Below are 27987 nucleotides of genomic sequence, written 5' to 3'. Positions count from 1 at the left end.
ATATTATTTATATAATTTAGTATACTCTTTTTTAAAGTAGTTACTTAACTAATATCTATCCTTTTTATAAATATAATATTACCTCCTTTATTACCCTACCTATAAATTAAATTTCTATTTATTTAATAAATCTAGGCCTCTTTATTAATAATTACTATATCTAGCCTCTTTTCCTTTTTTATTATATGTTTAATTAACTTAATATTATTAATAAGGGCTATTATATACCTAGAAATAGGTTTAGTACGGCATTTTTACCTTAATATTAAAGCTAGATCTTAGCCTTAAGTAAAGTATCTTATAGTCTTTAAGTAATTAATATAGGGTTATTTTTACTTCTAATATATACTAAATTATAATATAAAAATATCCGACATTCTACTTATTTATCCCCTTATTTAGCTAGGTTTTCGCTAGCTTATTAATTTAATTAATAAGCTCTTTAAGGATCTTTACTCGCAATTTACCCTCTATTATCCTAGCTATAAATATAAAAAAAATCGCTCATAACTTAAATAAGAGCTCTAGGTTCTTATCGTAAGTTTTAAAGCGGCTTTAGATTATATTAATTATACTAAAAAAGTCGTTTTAATCGAAATTACGTACTATTTCGTAATAATAATTAAAGACTTTATTTACGAGTACGATATTAATTACTAAATAGTACTAATATTCCCTAATTCCGACTTTTTTATAATAATTATAAAATATTATTAAGGTTTTTTATAAAACCTTATACTTCCCCTTAGAATATAATTTCTTTTTTAAAAAGATCTTTTTAAGGTTTATAAATTACCTCGTATTTATTACTAAATTTTTAATATTTATATACGATCCCTACGTCGCTACGTATTATTAATAACTTCGGGTCGTTTACCTCCTCTCTTATTAACTAATTAGCGCCGAATTTCGTATTAGTAATAGTAATAAGTTATAAATTAAAATAAGTAGAATTATTAATTATTATACTTTTAGTACTATATTTTACCCCGGTATATCCTTTTATAATAATAAATTTCTATTAGTAATTATAGAGAGGAAATCTAGGTCGTTTACCCTTTTTTTAAATTTATTAAAGTAATTATACGCTCTATTAACCTATACTTAGTTTTATAATATAAATTCCTCCTCTATAATTATTATTATTAATATTTCGTATAGCTCTCGTAATTATAATTACGCTAATAATACCCCTCGCTTATAAAAGAATTTATTAACTACTTTTACAATTCCTAAGCTTATAATTACGAACTATTTATCTAATTAGTAATTAAAGTCGTCTATAATTTTATAAAATAGGGGTTACCCCTATAGCCCCTTTTTTTTATAAACCTTAGTTAAATAGATTAATACTATATTAATTTATTTATTATTAAGCTAATCCGCAATTTTATATATCTACGTCCCCTAATAATCCGGGTTAATATTTACTTATTTATAAAGGATTAGGATTCTATTTAAAATCGGGTTTCGTCCTTTTTCTTTTTACCCCAACTCGCTAAGGGTCGTACTTTAGCTTATGCTTATATTAGTAATTATTAATATATTTAATTTTAATAGGGATATATTTAATCCGCGCGCTAGTTATAATAAATCCGTACTTTCATTACTTAATAAATTTATCGGGGTCTAGGAAATTCCCGCTTTTTCTTACCGTCTTACTACTACTCTTATTTTTATTATTTTTAATAATTATTATTATTTTTCTAAATCGCTAACTATTATATTTACTAAAATCCTCTTTTTTATTTAGTATAAAAGGGTAGGTTTTAGTAGTTCTTTTTTATAATAATAATAATAAACGTTTATATTATTATAAGAAAATATAATAATTAGTCTCGGGATTTTTATTAATTATTAATTTTTATTATTCTATATATTTCTAGCCTCTTAAGCCTCGTATTTTTTATAATCTTTAAATAATTTCTTTCCTCGACTTACCTCCTCTAGGGTAGTATTTTATAAAAATAATTAAAAATAGATATTAAATAGTTTATAAAAGAGCTATATAAGCTATTAAGAACTATATAGGCCGTTAAGTATAATTAATAAAATTAAGCCCTCTTTTTTATAAAATTATAAATTTTAAAAACTTATTAAAAATGCTTACTTATTACTCGTATATAGTAAAGTTAAATACCTTAAAAATTTTATTTTTTATAACCTCTCAGTACCCTATTTTATATTTTTTAAGTAGTCTTTTTTATAACTTAATTATAATTAAGTAATTATTACTTACTAACGATCCCTTTTATTACTTAGTTAATTTTTTAAAATTAGTAATCTCGTACTAAGAGCTAATATAAAAAAAAGCCCTTTATTAGCCCTCTAAAAGATTCTTTTCTTTTCTCCTTAAATCCTCGTCTTTTTAGCCTTTTTTTAAGCTAATAATAACTCGAGCGGGAGGTTATAAAACTATTTTAAAATAGCCGCCTTTTTTTTAAGTTAATCTCTAAGATCCGTAATACTCTTAACTTAATACTATTAGGACTTTTAAATCCCCTTTTCTCTTATTAAACCGTCCTTTATATTATATTTTTAAATAATACCCGAGGAGTAGTTAAGGGAGTTATAAAGAGGTTATTTAAATCATAAGCTTAAAGTTATACTTATAAAATCCTCGTAGTAATAGACTTTTTTATATATTATAAATTTCTTAACTTAATAACTCCTATAGGGTTATTTTTATTACTAAATAAAAATATTTACGTTTAAAAATCCCCTTTTTTAATTATATAGTACTTTTTTATATTATATTATTAAGCTCGTTCGTTATATTAATTAATTAGGTAAGTAGTTATTATATAAGTATTTCCTTTTACTAATTTAATTAATTAATTTTTAATTACGGGCTAGCTATAAAAAAGTCGTTTAATAAAAAAGCTACTTAAGGTAATAATAAAAGACTAGTTACTTAAGCAGTTTTATTAATTAACGTAATTTAATATAATAAACGTCGACCTCTCGTAAGTAATAAAAGGCTATAATTACTTAATTCCGTATAGTATTTAAAAATTGCCTCTTTTTTTATTTATTTTTATAAAATTATTTAATACGAATCTCTTATCCCGTTTAGTATTCAGAAGTCGTTTTTTTTACGTAATAAAATACTTTACTAATCTATAATAATAGAATTTAATTACTAATTAGTATTAGTATCCTTATTATAAAGTAATTAATTCGAACCGTAGTTAATAAAGAGATTAATTAAATTATATAAATATTTACGTAGGTATAAAAAGGAGGTTCTAATTATAAGTTAGGCTAGCTACGATAATTATAAATAGGGCCCCTAATTAGCCCCTGCGTAGTTAGCTATATGCCGCGGTCGAATTAGACTTCTAATCCGACATAGGTCCTTAAAAAGAGTCTTATGCGAGCTCGCGTTCGATATTAATTAACGCGAGACTCATCCAGGTATGTCGTGGTTTCTTGCTCGGCGAACCACAGGGTCGAATGGCATCTCGGTTTCTAGGCATGCATAAATGTCGCACGACCATTTGCACGGACTCAATTGAGCCTCGGCTTGTTATGCGGAGGTGTTACATGGTGAGGGAGCTATCCTGAACCTAAGTGGACGTTGCAATTGCGGGGAAGTATCAGACGGAGAGCGGTTATTGCCCGCCGGCTTTGCTGTCCATCCGTCGATCCGAAGGATATAGGGCAGAGGATGTTCGGCGAATAGCATCAGGCGACTGGCCTAAAACCTCTCCTTTGACGATTTTGGACAGCTTCAGTGACAATGTCTTCCTCGACTGCCCAGTCCGCGTTATCTGGGAAGCTTATCGAGCTGTTCCAAAACTACAAAACGCCAGGCATCCTGAAGTTAGTCTTCCGGCGTGGGTGGCCGAGATTCGTTCTGGCCTTGCTGCTCGGTATAGCAACCCTTCGAAAGACCAATGGTCTCCTGAGTCAAGCGACTCTTAACAACTTCACTCAAGATAACTACGACTGGCGAAGGGAGCTCGTCGTAGTCACCGGTGGATCTGGAGGCCTTGGAGACAAGCTGGTGCGCAAGCTGGCCAAGAATTGTATCAAAGTCATAAGTCTCGATATTGTTCCGCCGAGAACTCCGCTACGTAAGTCTGGCCTGCGTTCTTGAACTATCTCTCATGAGTATTTCCGCTAAAGCTGCAGTCAGCGTCGAACGCGTACTTCTACGAAGTGGACATCACATCAAGCAAGTCGATCAAGGAGGTCGCAAGCCAAATCCGTCAAGATCACGGTGACCCTACGGTATTGGTGAACAATGCAGGCGTCATGAAGATAGCCTCGATTCTAGACGAGACCGAGGAACAAATTCGTCACGTTTTTGACGTCAACATCATTGCCAGCTTCCTCCTGATCAAAGAATTCTTACCCTCGATGATCCACAACAACCATGGCCATGTCGTCACAGTCGCAAGTATGGCGAGCTTTGTGACGGGCGTACACAACGTGGACTACTCATGTTCCAAGATGGGCGCTCTGGGACTTTATGAAGGATTGGCTCAGGAGATTAGACATCGGTATAAAGTACCGAGAGTGCGCACAAGGTTAGTAATCACAAGAATAACAAGCTAGTGTCGGATTAAAAGTTTAATTTGACCGCGGCGTACGGCCGACTGCGCAGGGGCTAATTAGGGGCCCTATTTACGATTATTATAGCTAGCCTAACTTATAATTAAAACCTCCTTTTTATACTTACGTAAATATTTATATAGTTTAATTAATCTCTTTATTAACTATAGTTCGAACTAACTACTTTATAATAAGGATACTAATACTAATTAGTAATTAAATTTTATTATTATAGATTAATAAAGTATCTTATTATATAAAAAAAATAACTTTTTAATACCGTACGGGATAAGAGATTTATATTAATTAACTTTATAAAAATAAATAAAAAAAGAGGCAATTCTTAAATACTATACGAAATTAAATAATCGTAGCCCTTTATTACTTACGAGAGGTCGACGTTTATTATATTAAACTACGTTAATTAATAAAATTACTTAAGTAACTAGCTTTTTACTATTACCCTAAGTAGCTTTTTTATTAAATAACCTTTTTATAGCCGGCTTATAATTAGAAATTAACTAGTTAAATTAGTAAAAAGAAATATTTACGTAATAACTACTTATTTAATTAATTAGTATAACGAACGAGTTAAATAGTATAATATAAAAGAGTACCGCGCGATTAAAAAAGGGGATCTTTAAATATAAATATTCTTATTTAGTAATAAAGGTAATTTTATAAGAGTTATTAAGCTAAGAGATTTATAATATATAAAAAAGTTTATTATTATAAAGATTTTATAAATACGACCTTAAGCCTATAATCTAAATAACCTCTTCGTAACTCCCTTAATTATCCCCTAAGTATTATTTAAAAATAAAATATAAGGAACGGTTTAATAAAAAAAGAGGGGATTTAAAAGTCTTAATAATATCGAGTTAAGAGTATTACGGATTTTAGAAATTAATTTAAAAAGAAAGCGGCTATCTTAAAATAGTTCTACGACCTCTTATTAAAGTTATTATTAACTTAAAAAAAGGCTAAAAAAACGAGGATTTAAATAAAAAAAAATCTTTTAAAGGGCTACTAAAAGGCTTCTTTTTATATTAGCTCTTAGTACGAGATTACTAATTTTAAAAAATTAACTAAATAATAAAAGGGATCGCTAGTAAATAATAATTACTTAACTATAATTAAGCTACGAAAAAGACTACTTAAAAAATATAAAATAGGGTACTAAGAGGCTATAAAAAATAAGATCTCTAAGGTATTTAACCCTATTATATACGAGTAATAAATAAGTATTTTTAATAAGTCCTTAAAATTTACGATTTTATAAAAAAGAGGGCTTAATTTCGTTAATTATACTTAACGGCCTATACGGTTTTTAATAACTTATATAGCTCTTTTACGAGCTACTTAGCGTTTATTTTTAACTATTTTTATAAAATATTACCCTAGAGGAGGTAAGTTAGGGAAAGAAGCTATTTAAAAATTATAAAGAGTACGAGGCTTAAAAAGCTAGAAATATATAAAATAATAGAAATCGGTAACTAATAAAGATCCCGAGACTAATTACTATATCTTTTTATAATAATATAAACGTTTACTATTATTATTATTAAAAAGAATTATTAAAACCTACTTTTTTATATTAAATAAAAAGAAGGATCTTAGTAAGTATAATAGCTAGCGATTTAAAAAAAATAGTAATAATTATTAAAAATAATAAAAACGAGAGTAGTAGTAAGACGGTAAAAAGAAATAGGAATTTCTTAGACCCTAATAAATTCGTTGAGTAGTAAAAGTACGGATTTATTATAATTAATACGTAAATTAAATATATCCCCGTTAAAATTAAATATATTAATAACCGCTAATATAAATATAAGTTAGAGTATAATTTTTAGTAAGTTAGGGTAAAAAAGAAGAGGATAAAACCCGATCTTAAATAAAATCCTAATTCTTTATAAGTAAGTAAATATTAACTCGGATTATTAAGGGACGTAAATATATAAAATCGTAAATTAGCCTAATAGCGAGTAAATTAACGTAGTATTAATCTATTTAATTAAGGTTTATAAAAAAAAGGGGTTATAGGGGTAACCCCTATTTTACGAAATCGTAAACGACCTTAGTTACTAACTAAATAAATAGTTTGCGAGCGTAAGCTTAGGAATTACGAAAGTAGTTAATAAATTTTTTTATAAGCGAGGGGTATTATTAGCGTAATTATAATCGTAAGAGCTATATAAAATATTAATAATAATAATTATAAAAGAGGAATTCGTACTATAAAACTAAGTATAGGTTAATAAAGCGTATAATCGCTTTAACGAATTTAAAAAAAGGGTAAATAACTTAGATTTTCTCCCTATAATTACTAACGGAAATTTATTATTATAAAAGGATATACCGAGGTAAAATATAGTACTAAAAGTACGATAATTAATAATTCTACCTATTTTAATTTATAACTTATTACCGTTACTAATACGAAATTCGGTACCGATTAGTTAATAAAAAAAGAGGTAGACGACCCGAAATTATTAATAATACGTAGCGACGTAGGGATTATATATAAATATTAAAAATCTAATAATAAATATAAAGTAATTTATAGACTTTAAAAAGATCTTTTTAAAAGAGAAATTATATTCTAGGGGGAAGTATAAGGTCTTATAAAAAACCCTAACGATATTTTACGATTATTATGAAAAAGTTAGAATTAGGGAATACTAATACTATTTAGTAATTAATATCGTACTCGTAAGTAAAGCCTCTAATTATTATTACGAAGCGGTACGTAATCTCGATTAAAACGACTTTTTTAGTATAATTAACGTAATCCGAAGCCGCTTTAAGACCTATAATAGGTACTTAGAGCTCCTATTTAAGCTACGAGCGATTTTTTTTATATTTATAGCTAGGATAATAGAGGGTAAATTACGAGTAGAGATTTTTAAAGAGCTTATTAATCGAATTAATAAGCTAGTAAAAACCTAGCTAAATAAGGGGATAAATAAGCGGAAAGTCGGATATTTTTATATTATAGTTTAGTATATACTAGAGGTAAAAATAACCCTATACTAAGTACTTAAAGACTACGAGACGCTTTACTTAAAGCTAAGATCTAGTTTTAATATTAAGGCGAGAATACTATATTAAACCTACTTCTAGGTATATAACGGCCCTTATTAATAATATTAAGTCGATTAAATATATAATCAAAAAAGAAAAGAGGCTAGATATAGTAATCGCTAATAAAGAGGCCTAAATTCGTTAAATAAGTAAAGATTTAACTTACGAATAGGGTAATAAAAAAGGTAATATTATATTTATAAAAAGGATAGATATTAGTTAAATAACTATTCTAAAGAAGAGCGTATTAAATTATATAAATAATACAAAAAGTCGAGAGTAGTAAATAGTAAAACTAGCCCTTATTAATTTAACTAATTCTTTATTATATATAAAAATAAATCCGGGGGTACAGAACTTAGTAATAATAACTAAAGTAGCGGCTTAAAGTATATACCCCTTATAAAAAATTTAAAAAATAAGGAAGATCTTACCCCCTATACTAACGAATTAGATTATAACGAAATTAACGATATTAATTACTCTTTTTTTACCCCGTTAGTTTTTAAAGGATATACGAGGCTAAACGAATAAAGGGTAGTAAAAGCTCTTAATAAGTAAGCTTTTATTTATAAATAATAAGAGAAGGTTTTTTAAATAATAAATACGGAAGAGGCTAAAAGGGCGAATTTAATAAGGCCGAAGCCTATTCTCTTAATAATTAAGGAGAAGACGCTATTTCTCTCGATATTTAAAAAAAAAGAATATAGTACTAAGTAAATCTAGGGGTAGCTAAAGGGGTCCTTTTTATATTACTTAGATCCCTTAAATACTAAGCTTATATAAGTATTTTATATAAGTAAAAAGTACGGCCTAGACGATTTTTATAGGATTATTTTAAATACTAAAGTATTATAATAGTTAATTAAAAAAAAAGGGTAATTCTAAGCACTATAAAAGATCGTATTAATAATGCTTAATACGTTAACGGCGGGTATTATAAGGATTAGTTTTAGCCTAGGTAAAGAAATCGCTACCCTAGGTATAATAAAAATAGAAACGTACTTTAGAACGATAACTTTTTATATTTTACTTATTAATACCCTATTTCTCTTATATTTAAAAGATATAGATCGATTAGGTATTATATTTAATAATACGAGGAATAAAATCTTTAGTAATAAGTACTTCGAAATAATCGAACGATAATAGGGGTATACGTTTATAAAGTTTATTAATAATACGAAGTTAATTAATTACTTAATAGAAAGTAAGCTTAGAAGATTATACTAAAGATTCGGGTACTCGTTAGTTACGAAGCTATATAACCTTTTAAAGTAATTAAGTAATAATAATATTAAAATAGGGGCGCTAAAATAGTTAACGAAAGTATATTATTAATACTAGATAAATGCGCAGAGCTTACGTAAATTTAAGTTTAAATTACGTAATAAGCTTAATTTTAACTAGGAAATCGTCGTTAATATTTTTTATATAAATAGTTAGCTAGTATTATATATAATTAACGTAGCTATATTCTTCTAAGTAGGGCAATTCCTCCGGGATTTATAAATAAAAATAGTATAGGTAGCCCTATAAAAAAGCTAGATTAATATATACTAAGGACCGCTAGACGGTATTAAAACTAATGCTAATACTAGCTTTAAGTTAGTAAAATTTAAAAATAATATAACGGCCTATAGTAACTAGCTAAAAGTTATACTCGTTAAAGCGTACTATAGTATTAGAAAGGTAAAAAGGGCATATTAGTAATTAAAAAGGGCGTTTAGAATTATTAAAAAGGAAAATCCGGATTTTACTAACGACGAATACCTTTAAATAGTACTTAAATACTATAATAATACTATAGGGCCTAACGGACTTATATTAACGTTATTAGTATTTAGAGTATATTTAAGAACGACCTTAGCCTCGCTACCGTTACTAAGCATAAGTTAACGAGCCTAAATAGTTAAAAAAGTAATACGGGTATTACGTAAAGTAAGTATAAAAAAGTAAGTTAATAAGATAATTACTACGTATAATAGGCCCGATATAAGGGATAATTTAGATATATTACTAAATTTAGATATATAAGTATAGCGCGAAATTACTTAATAATAAGCTAGGCTATATAAGTTAATTTCTATTAACGAGCGCTCTTATATAGTTACGAGAGATTATAACTAGCTATTTAAAGTATTAATTATAATAGTTAGACCGTACTATATAAATCTTAATAAGGTAATTTCTAACTTATAAGAAAAAAAAGAGCTAAGGGAAACTATATAACCCGTAGTAAAGGTATAAGAAATTATCCTTAACGAAATCGTCGTAGTAATATTAATAAACGACGAGGAAGAGGAAATTGCTAAAAGAGTATTAATACTACTAACGAGACGTTATAAAAGATTATAATAATAAGCCCTAACGTAATAATTTATTACTAGCGACGAGGTAATTAATACTTTTTATATAATAAAAGAGAAAGCCGATTTCGAGCTAGCGGTTAAATTACGTAAAAAAAGTATAATTATAATTATTAAAAAGCCGTATAAGGGATTAGATCTTATCGAAGTAGATACTTTTTACGATCGAGGGGTCTATTAATTTATTTTATATAACTTAGAAAAATATATAAACCTTTATATATTTAAATTACGAATAGTTCGTAAGATTAAAGAGAAAGGAATACCCTAGTTATATAAGAAATTTAAATACGTAATTTAGGGGTATAGTAACGTTAAAAAGGCGACGCTACTTATATAATCGCTTACTATATAGTGCTATAGCTAACGATTAATAATAGTACTAATAGTATTATTACGGAAGAAGGGATATAAGATTTAGAGCCGTAATATTACCTAGGCTGATACTTAATCGGCTATAGGGCTTATAAGGAAAATCCTAGCCTATTTATTAAAAGAAATAGTTAGTAAGTACTTAAAAAGTATAATTATTAAAGTACTTAAGCTACTATATAGGCTCGTAAAATCGGGTACTTATTAATAAGCTACTTATTACGATTTTTATATTAATTAATTATTAATAATTATTTTTATATACGACCTGTACTTATTAATTACGGAGTACGAAAGTAACTAATTTAGGATCGTTAGAATATAGACTAACGATATATTAGGCCTATTTAATATTAATTTTATAAAAAAGGAGGATAAGGAGCTTTAAAAAGCGGGCTTTATAACAAAGCTAAAAGAAGTCTTTATAATAAATACCCCCTTAGTATTTAATAGCGGGATTTTTATAATTAAAAGGGAAACCGTCGTTTTTTAGTAAAAGGGATAGAGTAAGAAAATTAACCTCGTTAATCCGAACGTAACTAATATTAAAAAGTAATATAAAGCTAAGCTCGCGCGAGGGGTATATATTATAAGTATTTATTAACTTAAAGCGATTTTTAATTACGTTAAAGTAGCGTAAGTTATAAATCTAACTAAACGAAACGTCGAGGTACTTAATAAGTAGCTTAAGTAGTAATAGATAAATCTCGATCGAGGTCTCGTTTATTACCTAATCGACTTTATAATTAGTAAGCTTTACGTTTTTATTAATAGGTTATTTATAAATAATAACGACCTTATTTTATAATTAGGGTATATTATTATCCTTGTTAATAAGAGTATAGGTAAGAGCGAATTTATTATATATAGTAATATAATTTATTACTTATTAATTAAAAATAAGTAAGTAACGAGAAGTATATTAGTATTAGAGGTTTATAGTATAGTTAACGACGTTAACCTCTCTTATATAATTTTAATAACGCTAAAGAAGATTACCGATCGAATTAGCTTTTTACTTATTTTAATAGTTATTTATACTAATTTTTATTTATTATACGAATACCTCGTTAAATTAGGAATAACGAAGGAAAAGAGGTTTATAATTAATATTATAGCCTTTAGGTAATCGTATAAAAAGCGCGAGATATTTAAGATTTATTAGATTAATAATAAAAATAACTTTATAAACGCTTTTATAAAAGTAGTACTAAATAAGGGATTAGAGTAATTCGTAAGTAGTAAAAAAGTTATTATATAAATAGAGGGATAGGTTATATAAAAAGAATAGAGAAAAGGGGGAAAAAGAGACGACTTAATAAACGGGCCTAAGGTCGAATTATATTTCTAACTATAGTAGTTAAATTAATAAAAAAAAGAGAAAGTTAGTATTAAATTAAAAGTTTAATTTAACCGCGGTATATAGCCGACTGCGTAGGGGCTAATTAGGGGCCCTATTTATAATTATTATAGCTAGTCTAACTTATAATTAGAACCTCCTTTTTATACTTACGTAGATATTTATATAGTTTAATTAATCTCTTCGTTAACTACGGTTCGAACTAACTACCCTATAATAGGGATACTAATAGCTAGCAAGCTGTAAAAGGCTGATTTGAGCACGTAAATAGTATTATTCATCCGACCTATATAAGGACAGCTTTGATCGAAAAGGTGCACAGCTCGGGCCCCTTCAAATCAAAGATACTTGAGCCGGAACCAGTTGTGGATGCCATCTTCAAGCAGATTGTGTCTGGCCGTAGCGGCCATGTTTACTTGCCAGGGGAATACGCCAGAGCGACGGCGATACGCGCTTGGCCTTATTGGCTTCAGGAAAGTCTCAGAAATGCGCAGAAGGAAACACTGTTACATTAACCCCAAGGAACGGAACTTGAGCTTGTGCAAAGGCTTCAACGGTGGAATTCGCAAGAACAAATTGTCCCACAATCCATCAGCTTGCCAGCATTGACCATGAGGAGTTGAAACCAATTACTTGAATTAATCACTAGTTTTTTTTACTAATAATCCTGCAAAGATATTATTCCAGGTATCCAAATGATATGTAGCTCTGGCTGACTGTAAGGTATCACGTTTCGTGAGCCACGTCAATGACTTCCATCTTGTGCAGATGTCTCATTTCGCAACTGCACAGTCGTCTTGTACAACTTGAACTTCCTCGCTGGGACGCCCTTTGCAAACATTTCGTCAAGCTCTTCGTAGGAGCGACCGCCAGTCTCAGGCTGGAAGAGCCAAAGATATGCCAGGGAAAAGAGACACAAGCCACCGAAGATGAAGGCAATCTTGGCGCCGAGGTTGGCCTTGTCCGGGTTGAACATGTACGGGATAAGGAATTGCCACATAACGTTGATGGAGTTTTGCGATGCATATCCGATGGCGACGGTCTTAGCTCTCAGACGAGAAGTCGACACTTCGGCAAGCAGAGAAAAGGCGGTTGATCCGATGGAGACGTTATACCACCAGCTGTAGATGAGAATGAACGCGACGGTTCCTTTGATCATGGGCTGGCTGGTGCCCGTTCCCAATCCGCCTGTAATCAAGAGGAAGACTGTGAGAATGGCCAAACCGTAGAACGTAAGATTTCTTCGGCCGACTTTGTCAATCACAGCGGCGGCCATCAAGTTGCCAACAATTGACAGAACGGGCTGAGCAATCTGAAGCTGGTAGCTCATCGAAGTAGAATAACCGGCGAGCTGAAGATAGTCTAAAGAGCGAATTATTAGTATCGTTGCTTTAATGAGGAATGATGCCTCGATTATAGAGTTGTGAAAAGGCGGGATACTGACAAGTGAAATAGCTGGCAACAAAGGCGATTCCGCTGAAGCTCTGAATGCATAGAGGCATGATGCTGATGATGGTTCTCCTCAAGTTTGACTTCTTGAAGCACTCCAGGTAGGTGACACCGTCTGTTTCGGCTTTCACTTCATCCAATGTACGCTCAATAAGAGCGAGTTTCGCTCTGCCCTCATTACCAGAGTATCCAAGTCTTCCAAGACTCTTAAGGGCTTCGTCCTTCTTCCCCTTGGATACTAGCCACCACGGAGACCTAAGGTAGGTTAGTCAATTCAGAGATGTATGGTCTGCGCAAAGGATTAGGAACGTACTCAGGCATGAACGGCCAAAGAATTGCTGAAACTCCAGCAAAGCCGAATTGGCAGCAGAAAACGGTACGGTAGGCCCAGCGAGACTCGACGGTGCCAGTGTAGTTGATAACAATGAAAGCAACGAGAGGACCAATTCCGTAGGCAACACCAACTCCGCAAGTGAAGATACCGCGGAGAGCTAGCGGTGTAATTTCTCCAATGTAGCTTACCATGATAGTGCCAACAGCACCAACCATGAAACCATTTAGGAGCTTTCCGGCAAAGAAGACTGGGTTGGTCGTTGCGATGAACTCAATGGCGACGGCAATGAAAGAGATGACGAGGGCGAGGGCCAGTACTTTCTTTCGGCCAATGTAATCAGCGAGCTCGGCGGAGGCAATCGACGAAATCACGGCACTGCAGGATGAAGTTAGTATTACTTGCATAATACCGTAATCGTCAAGTCTCAGGCTTACGTGGCGATAGGTGCACCGCTAAAGGCAGACTGCCAGATAGCTGGAAGGACATAGTCTCCGTTGAATTCGTAACCAAAGTCCTTGCGAAATTCGGGAATCCCCACAACCGCACCTGCAGCCTGAACGTCGAAGCTGAGTAGGATGATAGTCCAGCAGGCGTAAACACACCAAGCACATGCCCATGGGTAACGGACAAACGACTTCCAGATGCCCATCTCATGGTCTTCAAAGTCGGCAGCAAGTGCTAGCTGAGAGTCGGCACTGACTTCGAGGTGTTTGGCATCATGTTGGGAGTCAACCTTTTCGGCTGCATAGCCGTCGTCGTAATTCGCCATGACGCAGGATTATTGTCTCATAGATGGTGAGTCAAAGAGCGAAAAGAGAGTGGTGATTCAACCTTGTTCAGAGGCCGGTGCCGGTGTGGGTTACTGTAAACAGATATGAGGGTTGTTGGGGACTTTTAATACATGATTCGAAATCATCAAGCAACCGCACGAAGAGACTTTACCCCAGGATCATGACGAACACAGTTTTCCTGGGGTTTGGGGGCGCTTGTGGAGAAGGGGCCCAACGGCGCGGTTCCTGAAAACCGTTCGACCGACATTTACCATGACAATGTCCCCGTGGGGATCGATTTATGCGGAGGTGGTACTGGGTAAGGTTCATCCAAGAAAACCACATTGCTTGACTTGGGGTTCTAAGGCTCTGGGTTCCTCTTTGGTGCTAGGTCGTCATCCGTGAGGGGTTCGCCGGTGGTTCGCATTGCCTATTCCGGATGGTCCAAACTGGTTTGAATCAGGTGTCAGTTAGCTTCCCCGTAATTCTTCACACGAATCCTTGGCCCTTCCTCTCGGCAAATATCTCACGCGAGCCTCGAGCTACCTATTTAGAGGAAGTCGAGCGGTTGAATAGAGTGCGTTTTCCAGCTGGCATCGGGCTTTAGAGTTTGGGTCAATAATACCTTAGCTGGCTTCGGTAATCTTACCCGTTCGCAACCTGTTGAGAACGACCTTAAGAGACGACAACATCCAAACATCAGGCTGCGATCGTCTGACCAGGTCGGAAGCCGAGTTCCGAGTTCAACATCAAGTATTACCTCTGGCCCAAGACCGACTACAACCGAGCGCCTTTACCTATCCTTCATGGCATCATCAACGACTCGAGGTGCAGCAGCCCTCAATGCATTTCCGTCAAAACCGCGTGTCTTCATTCTGACCGATATTACCAACGAACCTGATGATGCAGAGTCCTTCTGCAGATATCTCACATATTCCAATCAATTTCGCACAGAAGGGGTCGTTGCCGTCACTTCAACATGGCTCAAGAACAAGGTCGCGCCGCAGAATCTCCATGAGATTGTCAATGCATACGAGAAAGTAGTTGATAACCTCAACGCCCATGCCCCCACAGACTCCCCGTACCCGTCGGCGCAGAGCGTGAGAGACCTGATCAAGTCTGGTCCTCCAGTAAGTAATATTCGCCTCAGAAATCGGCATATGGTTTTCTGACAGAGCGATTCCTCAGGTTTATGGTATGGAAGCAGTCGGTGACGATATACCGCTTAGTGAAGGAGGTGAACTTCTTCTCGAGCGATTGACGGCTCCCGTAGAAGACCCTCTCTGGGTTCTCGTCTGGGGCGGCGTCAATGTGCTTGCCCAAGTCCTCAACAAGATCCGTGACCGGCCGGATGCAGCTAAACTGCGACAGAAGCTGCGTGTCTACACGATTTCTGATCAAGATGATTGCGGAGGCTGGATCCGCCAACAGTATCCTGAAATCTTCTACATTTGCTCCGTTCACGGCTGGAACCAATACCAAGCTGCCGCTTGGACTGGTATTTCGGCTCCTTGCTCTGGCGATGTGGGTGGTCCCGACGACTCGAAGGTGACTCACGAATGGGTCAAACAAAACGTTCAGATTGGTCCTTTGGGCGCCGCGTACCCAGATTTTGAGTTTATCATCGAGGGGGACACGCCCACGTTCCTTTATCTCATTCAAAATGGTTTGGGCGTTCCAGAAGAGCCTCTGTATGGATCTTGGGGTGGCCGCTATATCCCGGTGAACGTGAGCTCAAAGGGGCTTTCTTCTAGGGGTCATTTTGCAGACGCAATCGACACTGTGACAGGTGTAGATGGCAAGCCGCACAGGTCCAATCAGGCGACCATCTGGAGGTGGAGAAATGCTTTCCAGGACGACTTTGCCGCACGTATGCAGTGGACTTTGACGTCCGATTTCAGCAAGGTCAACCATCATCCCGTCGCGGTTGTCAATGGCGATTCCGACCTGACGCCCATTCATATCGAAGCCGATGCCGGAGGCGTGGTTACTTTCGATGCGTCGGAGAGTTACGACCCTGATGGTGACCAACTCAGCTTTAAGTGGTATCAGTACCGCGAGCCAAGCTCACTACAGACGTATCACGGACTGGAGGTGTCTGACATTGAGATCAAGGCTCTCAACGATTGGGGAAGTAAGGTGGAGGTTAAGATTGCGCCGGCAGAGAAGTCTTGCATTGTGGTCAGAGAAAAGATTCCCCTGGAGCGAGGCCTGCCGCTGCACTTGATACTGGAAGTCACGGACAGCGGCTCGCCTGCTTTGACGAGCTACCGCAGGGTGATATTACAGCCTATCGATAGAGACTTCGCAAATAGAAAGTAGACAATTGGGATCTGTAGTCTAACAAAATGCAGAATTATCAAATCCAAGAATTTTTGGATAATCAGTGGCTTTGCAGTCTTCAAATGTGACCTAATGCATCAGCCATAGACGCTCTTCGGGAGTAAAGCATGTGTATCTCTGCGGCGGGAGCATGGGTCACAAGAGGACCATTTGGTGACCGGAAGGTTGCTGTCACTAGCAATATGTTGAACTAAAGAATGAAATCTAGTCAATTCTGTTCGTAATCATCATGTGATCATATACCCATCTATCCGGGTAAGCAAAACCGGGGCCCGATCGGTGTAAGGCCGGCTTACTCCGGCCGGCGACTGTGCCGCAAAGGTGCCAATGTGCCGGATCGGGGCCCACATTCTCCGCAAGTCCGCCTACGGTATTCGGGCTCCGCCGGCTTTCAGAAGCTAAGTTTCAGCCAACCCCGCTTGAGTCTAGGCTTAAATTACGTCTTCGCCCTTGCTCCCTCCTGAACGGCGGCGTCGGGTGAACTATTTCACTATCTAAGCAACCTCAACAGCTTGGCATTTGGTAGTTCTCTCCATCTTCACACTGCTAGATCCCCATCACTGAAATTCACCTATCGAAACATCACCATAATGGTGCGCTTCGCCGCTAAGGATATTCCTGACCTCACAGGCAAGATCATCCTCGTTACTGGAGGCAATATCGGCCTCGGCAGGGAAACAATCACCCAGCTCAGCAAGCACAAGCCAGCCCACATCTATCTCGGAGCTAGAAATGAGTCCAAAGCTTTGGCCGCAATTGAGGACATCAAGAAGACAGTGCCAGACGCGGCCCCCATCTCGTTCCTGGAGATCGACCTGACGTCACTTGAGAGCGTCAAGCGTGCTGCTAAGGAATTCCAGTCGAAGTCGCAGCTCCTTCACATCCTCATGAACAATGCCGGCATCATGGCCTGGCCGCCCGGTGTAACAAAGGAGGGCTACGAGATCCAGTTCGGCACGAACCATATGGGACATGCTCTTCTCACCAAGCTCCTCCTGCCGACGCTGCAGCACACCGCCAAGGTCGGCCCCGATAAGGACGTGCGCATCATCTCCCTCTCCTCGGCGGCCGAGAACTGGGTTCCGAGCAACCTCTACAACTTTGACGACTTCAAGACCGACATGGCCTCCACGGGCACCTGGGCGCGTTACGGCGCGTCCAAGGTGGCAAACATTCATCACTCCAAGGCCCTTGCTAAGCGATACCCTGAGATCCGCTGCATCTCAATCCACCCAGGTGCTGTCAATACGAATCTCGTCAGCGGCCCAATCGCCAGCTACCCTCTCGTGAAGCCAATCGCAGGCATCGTCACCTGGCTTGTGTCAACGCCCGTATCGAAGGGTGCGCTGAACCAGCTGTGGGCCTCGGTCAGTCCGGATGCCGAGACCGGTGTGTTCTACTGGCCTGTGGGTGTGAAAGGCAAAGACTCTAAGAACGCACTGAATGAAGAGCTCGCAGAGAGCTTGTGGAAATGGACGGAGAAAGAGCTAGAGCCCTATGTTTGAGGTAGTGTCGCCACCAAGGCATGTGAACTCAATTTGAGCAACGCCGTCACGGGAATTTCTGTAAGATTGTATCCATTCAAGTCCATATGAAACACATAATGTCATTGTAACAATTGGTCGTAATTTGACTTGTCATGTTTTGACGACCTTGTTCATGCTTCAGTCCGCCACTCTGCGGGGTCTTTTCGAACCGTACTTACCGCTGGAAATGTTGATCACACACGATCGTCTTGATAGCCTACAGCTGATACTAGCAGTGCGAACACACCGTTCTATCCATAGGACTGGAAGGACATGCCGGAGCGTAACTCAAATCAGAGCATTGGATCCTAATATGGAATAGGGATGTGAGGCTGTCGGCACTATCGAAGGCCGCAGACGACCCCTGTTGGGCCCCAGTCCCAGAACCACTGGCGCGGTGCTGCTTGTTGGAGTCCAGACCTTCGACAACCCACTTACCGGGGTCCCCAATTGGCTTGATGATCGTCCGGAAACCTCTTGCCCTAGGATTGATTCGTGGACTTGCCGCAGAGATATCCAAATTGGGTTTGCTCAGCTCTCCTAAAGATGGACAAGTTGAGCCTCGGCCGCTCAAATAGGAGCGCAGGTAATCGCCACGCCCGCAATCGGTATCTGTCACTAGCACAATTTTGCCAGCGGTTACATACTTTAGCTGCTTCTCGGTCGAATGGTGTCACTGCACTGGTCCACGGCCGAGATCTGATTATCATTGTGGGAACCGTCGAGTCCCAAATGGGGAACGAGCTGATGTTCAGCTCAAACTTCGAGGCCCTAGACCGTGGTCCATCGTCAGCATGGAAGGTGAAAACGGTCATTCAGCGGCGCTTGAGGACTGCGACGCGATCACAAGATATATCTGTAGCTTCTATTCCCTGGTCGTACCTCGTCTAGAGAATTGATATAAAATCAAAGGGAAGTCCTTTCACGAGATATATCTAATAATCTCCTTATCAACACAGTCCTGGCATCACTTATTCTCAACAATGGCCGATCAGCAAGAGCCCATCTTCACGCCAGCCAGCGGCTATGAGTCGTTTATTTACATTTACAACAAAACCAAAGTCGATTTTGCACTTGACCGGTCGAAAGCCATTCTAGGTTCTTGGGCCAAGGGATGCCCTCCAAACACAATCAAAGCCGGAGCTGAAGCCTTGATTCAACTGAACGACAGCTTTGGTATGTAACAAGACTCTATTCTGGCTACAGGCAATGATTGAGAGCTGATAATGCAATGTAGGATTCTCGGGCAGCCAGGGAGAGGTCGTGTACGAGCTGTACCACCCTTCTGATCCTGACAATGCCCTCTCATTCAAAGTAGAGTTCTGTGATCCTTATGGCAGATGGAACGACAACTATTTGCGGACGAAGTCGAGCAATCCCAAGTTGGTATCTTGCCAAGTGCTGGACTACAACCTCACCGGCCACCCCTTTACAGGTACTATTCTAGTCTCCGGGTCCGCGCCGTCTCTCTCATTGTTAACAAACTTTTCAGGCCATGTCGAGGTCTACTTGGCCGAGAATTCGGCAAACGAAATGTTTGATGACACCAACTCATCCGACGAGATCAACAGTGACGTTCACGCAGCCTTCGAAATTGGATTCAATGGCCCACTTGGTATCAAGATTCGAGACCCAGTTCATGAAGACATTGCCATTGCCGCCTTCATCGCATCCAGGATGCGCTTCCCTAAGGGAACCGAGTACAACAATCTCGACGCCACCCAATGGGAGTACATGCGTGGTCTTCTTTGGAGCGATGACCCGCTATGTCTGTTATTCGAAGACTCAAGAGAGAGCAACAGCGAGCTGGCACTGGGCGAAAAGTTTCTAGGAGACTTCTACGCCGGCTCTCCTAGCAGTCTCACGCAGAGGAGCCACTTTGGAGACTTGCAATTCTTCCACGCAATGGCCGCCCAATCGAATGAAGATCCGCACGAGACCAAGGCAAACATGCTTTCTTGGTTGGAAATCATCTACAAGCTCGCAATCGGTGTTCAGGATGTGAAGGAGACTGACAGCCTTGCTGGCCGATTCCCGACCCGTTTCTCCAGCTACTCTGATCCCTCTGGAGACGCAAGCCTGAGACAGCTATTCTTGGGCAGAACGCCTTCTTACCGGAAGGCAAACATATCCAAGCGTGCCTTTGGTCACTGTTTACATATGGTTCAAGATTCGTACGCGGTGGGGCACACACTGCGTCGCCTGTCCAACCAAGGAGATCTGGATGGCAGAGATAGCGAAGGTGAGAGCCCTACGAGCCACACCCTGATATCTCACGCTGACTTACCCGTCACAGGCTTCTTCAGGTTCAAGCCCGGCAAGTTTGCCAGACTAGGGCCTATCATCACCTTCCACACCTATTCTGGCCAATCCAAGCGCCATGCGCACTATGATGAGTCCAAGCAACCCCGAAGCCCCAGGGACCTCGACTCCTTTAACCACATCATTGGCGCCCGAGACGCCATCGACAATTCCATCAAGTTGATCAACTTTTATGCGCAGAAGACGAAGTGGGAGGATGGAGTGCGCGACTTCTTTGCCAACGAAGTGTTTGTGCTGGACTCGAATGCCACACTCAGCAACCCTCAAGTCGATGAGAGGTTCGGATCGCCAGACACGAGCAGTCAGTCGACTTTGGGGGCTGACAGGTTGGCTGATGAAGAGTATCAGATGGGTATGGAGAGGAAAATGGCAATGCTGGAGAGCGGCTTGGCATTTTCTGAGCGTGTTTCTCTTGAGCCCCGGTCCAGGTGCTTGGGTCAACTCTCACACCGATGCACAAACCCAATTTTGATGTTCTTAAAGTTGCTTGTTGCGTTCATTGCGATAGCTTGCGCAATCTTCTTGTTCAGGGGGTTCAGGTTGGCTTGAGCCATATCACTGAGGCCACTATGTAAAGGGCCAGGCTCACGATTTTCAATGTGTAACTAGCAGAACCTATTGATAACACATCAAAGACCTGAAGGACTTCGAGATGGTTCTTCTCCGTTTCGTTCCTAGTGTTGTGGGCTTCGCAACGATCTTAGAGACTCGGCAGCAATACTTGGTGACTAAGGTAGCATGCTTTTAGTAACTCGATGACTTTTCACGGCTCCCTTTTTGTCTTCACTTCGGGGAATAGCTCGTTTCAATTATCATGGTGTCTCTATGTCGCCACTCAGCAACAAATTCAGCTTGTTGTTATTGTTATATATCATAACGCGATTCAAGACCCATGGCCACAATTGCCTGCCTTGTGCGCAACAAGGTTTTCTCAACTGCCAGTGCCACGCTTCATCTTTCAAAGAAGCCAATTGCTTAGATTAGTTCGGGTTTATGATTGCCGTGGCTTCGCCTTCCCATGACACCTCAGGCGATTCCTCCCACCGGCAGGAAACAAAGTTTTTGAGGTAACTTATCCAAATTACAACTTCGTTTTGAGTGTTTGGTATGGGCATCTATTTCAATTGATGAGTCAACATCTAATCTTGGCTTACTCCGTAATTGTCTGAGTAGCCTGCGTGATTATGAATCTTTGGGCGGCGCAACTACTCCGTACAGAGAAATGATGGAAATGGGTCAAGTCCCTGGGAAGGCATTCCACAGCCACGGAGGAGATTCAACCATAAATACTGGCTCGCCACCTTATATTCATGCCAAACTATCCGTACAGACTAAGTTCGGAATACTGTCGAAATCGAAACTGTTCTGTGGAACAGGCCCTTTGCTCTTTGTAAGAATTCCTGCGCCCCATCTCGTACACTAGTACTCACACCATCTTTCCATAGCAAAATGAGATTTTCCTTGTTGCTCAGCATCTTAGCTCCACTTGCCAGCGCTGATGTCGGCACTGCTGGTTCTTGGTCCGTACCCTATTTACCAACCAGGTGTAACGGCAATAGCCGGGATCAATTCCCTCCCAAGGACTTATTCGTTTCTGTTGGTGACGGACTTTGGGACAATGGGGCGGCATGTGGAAGGCAGTATCTAGTGCGGTGTATCAGTTCGCTTCCGCGCGCCTGCAAATCGGGTACGATTCAGGTCAAAGTAGTTGACTTTTCCAACAACCCCGTCGGCAAAAAGTCAGCTGATGCTACCATGCATCTTTCAACCAAGGCATGGGCAGAAATAGTCGATACCTCAAAGGGTGCGAACAAGGTCAATATCGAGTTTCAGCAAGTCTAGTGGAAGGACGCGCAACTTTCTAGAGCCATAAGAAGACTCGGCAAATGGTCTAGGAAAGATTGCACTTTCGTGACGATGAAAGTACCGTCATTCTGTGATCGATAATTTCAACACAGCTTTAGCGACAGGCGGATATCAGTAGCTCGTGATTGGAAACATGAAAAGGCTTGATCCTCACGGAGTGGCTCGTCATATGCCACAGGCGATGCATCCACGTGTATTAATGCTACGGCCCAGCGCATAGCATCTTGCCTTCAGATCAGCAAACCACATCAGTCCATTTGTACCGAGACGAAATTGATGATAGAAAGAAGCAGGCGTGCCACATGAGTGCTCAGCAGGAGCAGCATTGTTATGAGAGACAGGTGACTACGACAGGATGCATGGATGTTGTCTTGGATGAGGATCCTGGCTCCGTCCATGCAATCAGCGAATGCTGTTGAAGGATTGGGCAGGCCGGGATTAGCATGCGGTACACCATATCTTCGCTGCGGAGATTGCAATGCACCCTTCGGCAATTGCTGTGATATACGTAGTGATATGCGAGTATCATGCTACCCTTCGAATCAGCACTAACAAAAGGCCTTTGGGAAGTCATAAAGCACTTGTGGCTAAAGTACTCGCCATCCGAAAATCGATGCCCTTTGACAACATTTACATGGATAAGGCCGGGGAAAAGGGCAGAAATTCAGGAACATTCACCAGTCTGTGGGGTCCGAGGAAACACGGCAGCGGGCCGTGGACTCGCTCTCGGACCTCCTCGTCGCAAACCGGATCGCCTCCAGTCGCATCTCGGTCTGGTAGGCAACAACTTGAGTGGTTGACAGTGGCCGCTACGGGTCACACCGACTAGGCACGTCGCTTTCGGAGCAGCGCGGCCGAATAGGGCTTCCAGCTCCGGGTGTGTGGGAGGCTAAAGACATGATTTGAGGCAACCATCTCTTACGGTCTATTCAGACTTTGCTCTAGAGATGGTCTCGAACAATGGTGATACTACTTATTTTTGATGGTTGGCTTCGTTGTACACTAGCTCGATGCTTTCCATCGGCATTTGCAAATGCTGTGTTCGGAGAAATAGGAAGCCTGACCAAGATGCACTAACAACCAGTAATAGCTCATAGTCATCCTTGTTATGTTTACGCGAGTTCAGACGATGCAACATTCGACACAACTGTTCCTGGCTCCGGATCATGATGGGGGCCAGCAGACCTCATGCCTAGACTGCCCCTGAAAGCCCAGCATTTGCGGTGTAACCTGGCCACGAGTTGCGGTCCACAGTCCGAGTCTCTGCGTTCTTCATTTGTACACTGTGATGACATGCCAACTGTTCCTATGTTTAGCTGCACGTTCGCGTCAGTCGTAAGTTGATGGGTCTTTAACTCTCCTTTCCTCGCGTGGCCAGCGGAAACGTTGACGAAATCGCGATGGGTGGAGAAATTGTTGATGGCCGTTGGAACAAATTTGGTTCTAGCGCGCCTTTGCGAGAACTCCTGTTGGACAAAACCCAGTTACCGCGTGCGTGCTTTGACGTGGCTGTGTACCTAGCTGTCATGGCCCCCTTGTGGATAGTGACGATCTCCTCTGCCCTTCGTTTGAATTAAGCCATGGGTACGCCGCAGAATCCATCCACAATAAGCCTCCCGATGTCTTGTTTCGGTCAATGATCGACCTGTCAAGTCGTCTCGCCCAGGGGCCTCGCCGGGACTCGAAAAGATGAGGCCCATTCAACTGCCAAGTTCCGAATCCTTCAAGCCAGGACCTCAAAGAGTCCGACCCTCCTTGCGACCTCTCCAGATTCGCTACCACCAATCGCTGGTCCCCGTTAAAATTGACTCGTGGAGGAGAACAAGATTTAGGGAGATGAATCGGAACCTTTAATTGTCAGGTGCCCCAAGCCGGATCCCGTCTGGATCCCGCGTTATCGTCTTTTCTGTCTTTCCACATTTGACTCGATTGCAAGATCGACGCAGGACGGATCATGATAGGACCAGGCGGCGATGCGCCCATGGCACTAGCCGTTCTTTGGGGCTTGACGGGTCTTGCTTTCTTCTTCGTGCTGCTGCGGTTGTATACTCGACTTGTCATCCTTCAAGCCTACGGCGTAGACGACCACTTCTTCAACCTTGCTTTCGTGAGTGCCATGGTTTACAGATAACCAAACACAGCTGCATCGCAGACCTTGGCTGACACTTTCATACTCAGTTCCTCTTCGTCGCCTACGATGTCATGCTCACAATCTCCTCCTTCTACGGCTTTGGCAGGAATATCCTAGAACTTGAGATGGACAACGTGCCAAAAGCGATTTTATACGAGGCAATCGGCAGCACAATCCTCGTATCCGCCATCGTCGTGTCCAAAGCCTCCCTAGCACTGTTCCTCCTCCGCCTTGTGAACACTCGCCTGCACCAGGTTCTTGTCATCGCCCCCGTCGTCATTTTGTTCCTCATCGCCTTGGCCTCGCTTCTCGTCTTCTGGTTCTCGTGTACGCCGATCAACTTCCTGTGGGACCGGCTGATCCCCGACGGAAGCTGCCCGATCGACCCCGGCCCCATATCGACGGCTGCGGGAGCTTGGAGCGTCGTCGTCGACTTTTGGTACGCCGTTACGCCATGGGCGTTATTGTGGAACGTTCAGATGCCGAAGAGAGAGAAGTTGCTCATCAATTTGAGCATGAGTCTGGGCGTCATGTGAGTGCTGCCCGCACTGTTGAAGGCATACACCTTCGACATCGGCAGGTTGGAGTGACTTGAAGCTAATGTACATGATAGCGCTGGCGCATGCGGCATTCTGAGAGCGCTGCAGCTCAAGAACCTGAGCAGTGTGAACTTTACCAGTAAGTCACCCTTACGTAGATCTCGGTCCTGCACTCCCTCCAGTCGCCCTCACGTACCATCATATATACTTATCGTTAATACGAACACCCAACAGAGGACACGGTTGCCTTGATAATATGGCATGCGGCAGAACTGGCAGTAACTCTCGTCTGCATTGGAATCCCCGTGTGCCGCCCCCTCTTCAAGGGCTGGCTCAGCAAGTGGTCATCCCGAAATGGCAGCAGGCCTGGGCCATACACCAGAGACATGACCGGATCCAACTTGGGGTTCGGTTTGAAGACGATCGGCGGCACCGACTACACCGTCAGGGTCGGGTTGAAGACGCCAGATTTGGACTTGGGAAGCCTCGCGGGTCGAAGCGGCGAGGGACGATTCGGGAGTGGCACGAGGTCTGCTGGAAAGGGCTTCGGCGACAACGAGAGCGTGGACTCAATACTGGGTCCGGATGATCGATACGGCCAGGGGCGGAACGTTGATATCGAAAGGTATTCCAGTGAAGAGGGGAAGGGGGGGAAGCAAAATATTCACGTCTGGGTGAAGTCGGAAGTGGTCGTCAAGTCGACAGCAAGAGACTAAGTAGATACACGAAACGTTGACCAGATGCAATTCGTTATGCGACTTTCACCTTCCCGTCTCAGGTTTTTACTTGCTCGATACACCTCCACTGGGCAATAGACACTCGTCCCCATCGACAACACGAGCATGTTTACGTCTCAACCTAGCGACTGACTACGGTTGTTTTTGTGACCATGATCCTCCCAGTCCGTGGGCCATCCAGACCCCCTCGCTCTTCGCCCGTACTGTCATCGGAGCTCCTTTCCGCATTGACCTGAGTCGTCGTGGTCCCCATATTGTAGCTATCCCGACCTGCTGCGGATTTCATGTGCCTCAACTCCCACGCCAGATGCTCTTCGCTTTCCGACATCTGCTTGAAGCCGTCGGATCGAGCGCTGTGTTTATTGTGTAGCCCAGCCGCGCTATTGCCAGTAGTATTGCCGCCAGTCGCATTCGAAGTCGCGCCGTTGCCGCGTCGTTGACTTTGTAGGCTGAGGCCCAGCACTCGACCAACCGTACGATCGAAGACGGGACGGAGCATTGGGCTAGATGCCACCATGACAGCGATACCGGCTTGCAAGACGCCGCTGACGCTGGCTATGGCGAAGCCTTTGGTGACGTTGATGAAGTCGATGTTGTAAGCATAGTAGAGTCGCACACAGGAGAAGACAACCGTACTATCGAGTATGACGAGATGATCAGCTCTTCTTCACGTACAGAGGAATTTTCTAGCCGCCTCATGTTTTTTAACGATCACTGTGAAGAAAAAGGATTGCCGGCCAAAGACTTACATAAAACCGGCGCAGAACACTCCATATAGGGCAATTTTGTGCGCTCGTCGAACCTGCAGCTGGGCAACAAACTTGATCGGAAGCCCGACAATAATGATATCAGTGATGATATCGAAGATTGCTACCGCAGAATACGCCGTGGTATGGTTGCCGCAGGTTCCTTGCACGCTCGGATCCCATGCCAACTGTACAGGCTGGCAGATGAGAAATCCTATCAGAGCCGTGTACAAAGCCCAGCATACCGACAGCGCCATGGCAATCCAGGCAAAGAGCCGGAACGCCGTCGAGTGACCAAAGAAGATGCGCTGGAGCATCCAAGTGATGCTGAGCTTGACGAAGCCCAAGGCCGCGGCGTAGAGGACTTGCGTGGCGAGCGATATTCGAAAGTAGTGGTACTTGTGTTCGTCGCTGAGGTTCCATATATCATGGCCTGCGCCACCTACAACTACAGCTTCGGTTCGTAATATCAAAGTCAGTGTCCGCGCTCTCATCGCGTACTTGAGCGTTGAAGGGAATCCCTACATACCCAGGATGAAGCATGCTGCCGTACCATAGAATAACAACTCAACACTAGTTAGCGCTGGAGGATTGTCTCAACGTGCCTGATAATTACCTGAGCTGTGAAGTAAAGATAGTCCTCGGTCAAGTAGGGAATCTTCGTGATCTTCCGGGCCCAGACGCGGAAGACGGTCCAGCATGTGGTCAAGCAGAGCATCACCGACGCCGTGGCAACGAGAGTGGCCCCTGACGACGTGAGAGGGGGAAACTTGTCAAGGATGATGGCTGGAGCCGGTGTTGTGCCACCAGCCTGACGAACTCTGAGGGTATTTGGGCTCTCCATGACTGACGGCAAAGAGAGGAAGATGGGAGGAAACAGCAAGATGTGGAAAGTCTGGCCTCAAAGGCACTTGGGGTTGGACTAGTAGGCTGGAGAGAATAGAAGTCTGTCAGGAACAGCCATCTTTCAAACTTGGACGAACAAAGGTGTGTGGTAAAGTCAACAATAACCGGGGAGAGGTATCCCAACTTTCCAAGTGACCTTGATTCTGATGAGCCCCTCCAACAACACGAGTGCTGCTCCAAAACGGAAATATCTGCGAGCGAATGCGACAAGCTTCTTCAACAGATTTCAAGGAGTTTTGATCCGCTGCCACATCTGCAGCGGTTTTCTTCAAGTCCAAGCTGCTGGATGTCGCATGGACTGCCGATGCTCACATCTTGCGGCGTCAGCGAAATCGAGATACCTGCCTTCTGGAACTATGGGCATATGGCCTAATTTGCTTGAGACATATCGGGTCTTCCTGTTTCCCGATGGAAAGCATGCAATCATCGCCATTCGATTGGTCCGCATAGCGCAAACGAGCTGCAGAATCTGGTGATAACCCTTGTCAAGAGAGCATGCAATTTGTGATTATCGTGTTGGAAGTTTGTTTGCTTCTCCCATGCTGCATGTCGTTGGTTGTTAGTTGCTACAGG

At 40.9% G+C, this 27987-nt stretch overlaps 9 protein-coding genes across 9 annotated transcripts; 6 read left to right on the top strand and 3 right to left on the bottom strand.

Annotated features, from left to right (window-relative positions):
• Positions 1 to 3456: 3456 nt before the first annotated feature.
• Positions 3457 to 4563, top strand: CLUP02_04207 (uncharacterized protein; the record flags this gene model as incomplete). Its single annotated transcript, XM_049283223.1, has 3 exons — positions 3457 to 3487; positions 3732 to 4079; positions 4142 to 4563. 3 exons carry the CDS (start codon positions 3457 to 3459, stop codon positions 4561 to 4563), a joined length of 801 nt encoding a protein of 266 aa, XP_049140366.1.
• Positions 4564 to 12490: 7927 nt separating this feature from the next.
• On the bottom strand, positions 12491 to 14297 carry CLUP02_04206 (maltose permease MAL31; the record flags this gene model as incomplete). The annotated part of the gene is made up of 4 exons (XM_049283222.1): positions 12491 to 13107; positions 13190 to 13449; positions 13508 to 13903; positions 13963 to 14297. 4 exons carry the CDS (start codon positions 14295 to 14297, stop codon positions 12491 to 12493), a joined length of 1608 nt encoding a protein of 535 aa, XP_049140365.1.
• A 609-nt stretch (positions 14298 to 14906) lies between these two features.
• CLUP02_04205 (uncharacterized protein) lies at positions 14907 to 16620 on the top strand (the record flags this gene model as incomplete). Its single annotated transcript, XM_049283221.1, has 2 exons — positions 14907 to 15428; positions 15487 to 16620. Coding segments are annotated over 2 exons (1656 nt in total), but the record flags the coding sequence as incomplete, so codon positions are not given.
• Positions 16621 to 17231: 611 nt separating this feature from the next.
• CLUP02_04204 (retinol dehydrogenase) lies at positions 17232 to 18146 on the top strand (the record flags this gene model as incomplete). Its single annotated transcript, XM_049283220.1, has 1 exon — positions 17232 to 18146. One exon carries the CDS (start codon positions 17232 to 17234, stop codon positions 18144 to 18146), a length of 915 nt encoding a protein of 304 aa, XP_049140363.1.
• Positions 18147 to 19150: 1004 nt separating this feature from the next.
• Positions 19151 to 21038, top strand: CLUP02_04203 (uncharacterized protein; the record flags this gene model as incomplete). The annotated part of the gene is made up of 4 exons (XM_049283219.1): positions 19151 to 19343; positions 19405 to 19602; positions 19660 to 20409; positions 20464 to 21038. The coding sequence occupies 4 exons, from the start codon at positions 19151 to 19153 to the stop codon at positions 21036 to 21038; spliced, it is 1716 nt and encodes a 571-aa protein (XP_049140362.1).
• Positions 21039 to 21938: 900 nt separating this feature from the next.
• Positions 21939 to 22331, top strand: CLUP02_04202 (uncharacterized protein; the record flags this gene model as incomplete). Its single annotated transcript, XM_049283218.1, has 1 exon — positions 21939 to 22331. One exon carries the CDS (start codon positions 21939 to 21941, stop codon positions 22329 to 22331), a length of 393 nt encoding a protein of 130 aa, XP_049140361.1.
• Positions 22332 to 23328: 997 nt separating this feature from the next.
• Positions 23329 to 23523, bottom strand: CLUP02_04201 (uncharacterized protein; the record flags this gene model as incomplete). The annotated part of the gene is made up of 1 exon (XM_049283217.1): positions 23329 to 23523. The coding sequence occupies one exon, from the start codon at positions 23521 to 23523 to the stop codon at positions 23329 to 23331; it is 195 nt and encodes a 64-aa protein (XP_049140360.1).
• Positions 23524 to 23935: 412 nt separating this feature from the next.
• Positions 23936 to 25741, top strand: CLUP02_04200 (uncharacterized protein; the record flags this gene model as incomplete). The annotated part of the gene is made up of 5 exons (XM_049283216.1): positions 23936 to 23939; positions 24302 to 24462; positions 24534 to 25018; positions 25100 to 25164; positions 25260 to 25741. The coding sequence occupies 5 exons, from the start codon at positions 23936 to 23938 to the stop codon at positions 25739 to 25741; spliced, it is 1197 nt and encodes a 398-aa protein (XP_049140359.1).
• A 142-nt stretch (positions 25742 to 25883) lies between these two features.
• CLUP02_04199 (uncharacterized protein) lies at positions 25884 to 27352 on the bottom strand (the record flags this gene model as incomplete). The annotated part of the gene is made up of 4 exons (XM_049283215.1): positions 25884 to 26397; positions 26512 to 26956; positions 27038 to 27074; positions 27125 to 27352. 4 exons carry the CDS (start codon positions 27350 to 27352, stop codon positions 25884 to 25886), a joined length of 1224 nt encoding a protein of 407 aa, XP_049140358.1.
• Between the last annotated feature and the right edge of the window lie 635 nt (positions 27353 to 27987).

The sequence above is a fragment of the Colletotrichum lupini genome, chromosome 2 (assembly GCF_023278565.1).
Source record: "Colletotrichum lupini chromosome 2, complete sequence".
Classification (NCBI taxonomy): domain Eukaryota; kingdom Fungi; phylum Ascomycota; class Sordariomycetes; order Glomerellales; family Glomerellaceae; genus Colletotrichum; species Colletotrichum lupini.
This window is presented reverse-complemented; position numbering and strand designations above follow the sequence as displayed.